Source organism: Chaetura pelagica, unplaced genomic scaffold, assembly GCF_000747805.2.
Source record: "Chaetura pelagica isolate M959 unplaced genomic scaffold, ChaPel_1.0 scaffold45, whole genome shotgun sequence".
Classification (NCBI taxonomy): Eukaryota; Metazoa; Chordata; class Aves; order Apodiformes; family Apodidae; genus Chaetura; species Chaetura pelagica.
This window is the reverse complement of record NW_009953217.1, coordinates 4,821,892-4,827,408: the sequence shown is the minus strand read 5'-3', so window position 1 is coordinate 4,827,408 and position 5,517 is coordinate 4,821,892. Positions and strand designations below refer to the sequence as shown.

The window sequence follows — 5,517 nt, the reverse complement described above, 5'->3', positions numbered from 1 at the left end:
GCTGCCCAGCGCGGGGTGACCCGCAGCTGCACTTTGATAAATGAAGCCATATGTCGTTATCTCCCTTCTCCCTCACCCCGCTCCTCCGTTCTTGCGAATTCCCCACGAGTGCGCCGGGCAGCGAGGACAGCCGAGCCGCTGGGAGGCAGTGGGAAGACGGGGAGGCGGCGGCGGTGAGGTGATTTTCCCCCTTCTTACTCTCCTGCAGGGTCTTCTGATGGCGATTTGGTTTTGCCACCAATTTTGGTGGTGCCAGGGGTGTTTCCTGGCCCAGCTGTTCCCACAGTGGGTGGGGAGGGGTGCGGCCTGGCTGTGGGGCCTGGCTGTGAGGCCTGCCGGACACCAGCCTCCCACGGTGCCAGGCCCTGGGGCTGGATTGTGATTCTGCACACGTCGGTATATCAAGTCTCTCTTTTACCTCGGGGATGCTTGGCCTTGTTCACAATTGATTCGGTTCTTTGAGGAGGCAGAGTTTAGCTTGGGAACAGTTTGAATTTTCGACTTCCCCCCTCCAGTGCTGGCCAACTCGTGGGTTTTGGGGTTTATTGGGGCAACTCAACCACAACAGCGTTTTCTGGAGCTGTTGAGAAGAGCCCATGGCTTCTTGTTTTCACAACAATGGATGCTAAGGTTTAAAAAGCAGCCCCCGGGGCGGGGGGTGGGCTGGTGGGGGGAATACCCGTGGAGTTTCTGCTGTGTATTCTCAGCAACAGTTTGTAAACTGGCAGCTTCCCAGGCAGCCTTACAGTACTGCCTTCCCGAGCTCTTTATGCTCTCCCGTTGAGAGGTGCCTTTTTGAGGAACTTAAGCAGTTTTTTCCCAGAATGCCTCACCCCTTATGTTTGACTGACCCAAACTGCAGTAGTCCCAAAGCACCTATTCTGCATCTACCTGCTTGCTGCATCTCTCTCTTAGAGCTGGTAAGTACTTTTTCCTTTTTTTTTCCTGTAATAAGGGCATCACAGTTTCTCCAGTGATGTTGTTTTGAATAGTTGGCTTGTGGGTTTTGTTAGATGCTCACCAAATAGCAATCCCTTTGTGTTCAGAGAAGGTATTGAGCAATTCCTCAGCTGTGTTGGTATACAGTATTATGAAGACTTTTCTGATGTGACTCTGTGGGGTTTTATATATATTTTTAAGTCCTCTATTCATCTACGTTTGTGTATTTTCACTACAAACCTTTTAAAACATAATTGTTTCCTGGTGCAGGTGGCAGTGTTAATAGTAAAGTTTATTCCGTCTCTGGCAGTGGGCTTTGGGCTTCCTAAACTTTTTGGAGGGGTTGAAGAAGGGATGCAGGCTAACATGAGTATTTTATGTTATTTTTTTTTTTCTGTTGTAAAAAAATATATCTGGATCCATGAAAAAGACTTGTGCAAGAAAAATGTATTTTATTTGATATTTGCAGTGAATTGTGAGATTCTTAGTGTCTGACTAAATCATCATGTTCTCAGAAAGGTTGTTGTAAAATTGCTTTATGCTCATTAGCAGTCAGTGGGAAATGGCTCTTGGATGTGCTCTTGCTTTGCCGCTGTTATTTCAGAGTTTTCAGTATGACTTGTCAATCTGTAAACTGATTAGTGCCAAAGCTTTGGTCAAATGATTAATGAAGTTGTTATATTTATTTTCTCTTTCAAAGGTTATACACTTTTTTTTTTGTTCTTGATAGTTGCAGTGTAGAAAAAAAAAGTGAAGACAACCAAAGAATCATATCTGCAAAGTGTAGATACATGTAGATATTTGTAGATACATGTAGATAATCTTATTTCATTTAAATTGAAAAGACATTGGACAGTGACATTTATAAATGTTTTTCCTCTCCTTTCTTTCATTTCTTGTTTGATTACTTGTGTGTATTTGTCAGTTTGTCTGCAGTCTAGACCTCCCCTACAACACAAAGTCACTTAAATAAGGAGGAATACTAAACTGAAGTTGTTCAGTTGGAGCAAATAGTGAATCTCCACAGGCTGTTTGTTGCTCGATCCCTGGTTGCTGGGGCTGCCCATGGTTATGGTGATCTATCATGGTGTAGCAGCTTGCAGGGCTGGGGTCCCAGCTTGCAATGGGTACAGCACACTTCTGTTTGCATTGGTAAGCACCTGTTTTCTTGAAACACAAATAACCTGAGTGCTGCAAGAAGTGCCACTGGCTCTCAGTGCAGACTGGCCACACACCTTCTGGAACGTACTTGACTGCCCAAGAGCCGAGAGGACTGCATGACTCAAGACACCAGGACTAAACTGTGCTCTTGCAGATTGTTCAAGGTCCTTGCATTGATTGTGGGAAATTTAATTATTCTCCATTAGAAGAAGAAAAAAATCACAGAACTTCAACCTATGGCTGTGGGCAGTGGGCCCTCAGGATCACTAGTCTATCTGTCCTCTGTGTTAGAAGAACCACTACAGAAGTCCTGTGTCTGAATGGGAAAAAGAGACCATGCAGTTGTATTAATACTACAGTTTTAACTATGAAAATAGTATTTCTAACCTGGCTTTTAGGCTATCAACATGCAGGGTGCTTATATATATTAGTACTAAGCATGTGAGCAGTCCATTTCACATTGTGTTTTAGTCCTAAAATGAAGCTGCTTTGGGGCTTTGACTAGTGTTTCCACTTTGTATTGCTGTGCTTATCTCACTGGATGGGAGTGTTACAGATATGGAAAGCAAGCAGTGTTATTTTTCTATCACAACAAAAAATCACTTTCAAAGAAACAAAACCCCCATAACATTGCACTTTCAGTTTATGTAATTTTCAGAAGGCTTCTATTATTCAAAGTGCAGTATATCACATAAAAGCTGTAACACTTCAATGACATTACTTGTCAGCCAGTTAGCCAAAGTTTATTGTGTACAGCCATGTCTTATCTATATTTATTGCAGTTTCATTTGAAAAATTACTTTGTACAGTTTGATTACATGTATGTTAAACCTTCATGCAGTACATGGCATCGCTAAGGTCCACGGCACCTAGTCAGAAAGAAGGCTGCAGCATTTCCAGACAGTGCTTCCACTTACTGTTGCCTCAAGTCACACATAACACTGTGTTAAAAGCTGCTGGTGAAACAGTCCCAAGCACAGAGGTTACAGGCACCCTTTGTCTCTTCCAAACAGGGCTTGTGAATAAATTAGCCATGTGGCTCCATTTTCCAGAGGTAGGGGCTGAATTTACTGATTGCTTTAAGCACCTGAAAACTGCCTCACTTATCTCAGTGGGTAAATATAGGCACCCACAGGTGAAACAAGAGAAGTCATCGCTTGGTCACCTACCCCAGACACTGGGGATAGCTCAGGTTTTTAGGAATGTTTTTTTTTGTTGTTGTTGTTGATTGTATTTTATCCTTACTAATGACTCTGACTAAATTCAATGTAGGATAGGAGCATGGGGAGGAGGCTTAGGTGTGCTTGCAGTGTTCATAATCATCATTTGCACAATTCATGGACATTCTTTTAAATCTTTCCTCCTGTTCAGGGAGACCCTAGAACTACAGAACTAGGTAAGGTTGGTCCCCAGGAGATGCCTCACAGCATTCTGGGGCCTTGGCATTTCTTCAGTCTCAAGCAGGCATACACATGGCCATTGCCAGGAAAAGTACTGTGATTTCCTTCTGCAGGCTGTTTGGCAGTGGATTGCAGTGTGGAGAATGACTCAAGGGCTGCACTAAGCATAAAAAGGCATTTTGCAGCCACCAGGCCCTTGGGACATCGTGGGTCTCCTGTGGGCTGGGGGCTTCCTAGTGTATCCCTACAAGGAGCCATGGCTAGTGGGGCTGCATGGCTCAGGGCCATCTCAGCTGGTGTGCTGTCCCCCTGCCAAGCAGACCTCCTTCTCTCCACTAAGTGGGTTTCATCTTGTGATGCCTGCGTCCCTGGCCAAGGGGCAGTTGCATCTTGATCTGGTCTGAAATGAATAAGAAAAGCAGGTTCACTTGTGGTGTGCAGCATCCTGCCTATGTAAATGGATCCCTGTGGCCGTTGGAGAGAAGTTAGGGACCCACAGGTTAGGTTTGGGGGACACAGGCTGAGCTGGAAGCTGTAACACAGCAGTACTTGAAAAGCGACCTGTAGCGCCTTTGTCCAAGGAGCTGAGAAAGCTGCTGTGAGTCGGTTGAACACGGCTGGGGTGGAGGGTGGGTGAACAGTGTGTGTGTGCAGACACATGGTCTTATGCTTGTTGCTTTTACTTATATCGAGTTTCATGTTGGGTTGAAAACAAACATGTTTTTGCTGGCAGAGTGGTGAGACAGTGGGTGCGATGGCCTGCCCTGCCATCGTGTTAATCGGCTTGTGTAGCCAGGAGACGCTGTGTTGCCCCGGGGGCGTGGGGGGTCCATGTGGGTATCTCTGCTCCGCGGTTCCGGTGCACAAGGATGCTGCAGAGGCGCAGCCCTATCCGGCCGTGCCTGAAGAGCAGGCTCCCTCCAGAGGGAAGAGCTGGGCATCGCGTGGATTGGCGCATGCACATACGGCAAAATGAACCCATAGAGAACTTTTCCCCAAGCTTGCAAATATGCGCTCTGAGAAAAACATATAGATTTGTTTTATAAAGCAAAGGCGTGGTCTTTGAAGCACACAGGCATCAATAGGGAAGGGCAATAATATTTGAGTTAGAATTTGAGGATAATCAGCCAGCAATAACTCAGCCATAAGCTGGTATTATGAAGAGTCCGGTGGATGGGTGTAGAGACTTTTATGTATGTATGAAACTTTTTCTAAATGTATACAGTTTTTTTCTTCATTTAACTACTCAAATTCAGTTGTTTAGTAAGGTATTTAATTTACATAAGAATTTGACACAACTAGATGAAAGTGACTGTACCCAAAGGTTTCTGTTACTGGCCATTATCATGAGCACAGCGTGTGCTTATAAAATGTGAGACACCCATTTTCTATTAGTTAGGTTATCAAAGGTTCGCTAGTCTCCCAAAAACAGTTTTGTTTTTTTTTCTGTCCAGTATGTTGTACACACAGTGCAAAAACAAAAGCTAGTTTTGAAGGTATATGTACATGTCTCACATACACTATATATGTACATGTACAAGTCTGATTTTCAAAGGTCCATCTCCCTTCAGGAATTCTGTGTGAAGTGCTGTATGTGTTGCATGTTGCAGAAAAATGCACTCATTCCCCTCCCATTAATAGAAATGACCTATTATAAATTTACCAAAGATACCATAGTTTTATAAATTGGCCACATATGTCTGTGTAATATATTTATTATATCACATTTCATAGCATTTCTGTTTTATGAAATTCAGCCTTTAATATGTCACATATGTTTTGCATATATGTGCAATAGTTGGCCAAGTATATCCAAGTAAAGTATGATAAATGTGTTCTTTCCATATGGGAAATGAAATGTTTTTCCAGATTAAAAAAAAAAAAAGTTTAAGAAGAGCAGCCTATACAAAATAATTATAATAAATTACTTCTGTGTAGGTTAAAATTGCAAATTTGAACTAGTGACAAAGTGATTAAGTGCAAAAGCCAGAAAAATCAGATTTAGGACCTAGTTCCA

The 5,517-nt window shown here is 43.4% G+C and overlaps 1 protein-coding gene across 1 annotated transcript in view; it reads left to right on the top strand.

Moving 5' to 3' along the window:
- TBX1 (T-box 1) overlaps positions 1-1,222 on the top strand; it is a 6,286-nt gene extending 5,064 nt beyond the window's left edge. Inside the window, exon 7 of the mRNA XM_009997699.1 lies at positions 1,210-1,222. Within this exon, the coding sequence (XP_009996001.1) occupies positions 1,210-1,222 (13 nt within the window). The remainder of the gene's footprint in view (positions 1-1,209) is intronic.
- The last annotated feature ends 4,295 nt before the right edge of the window (positions 1,223-5,517 follow it).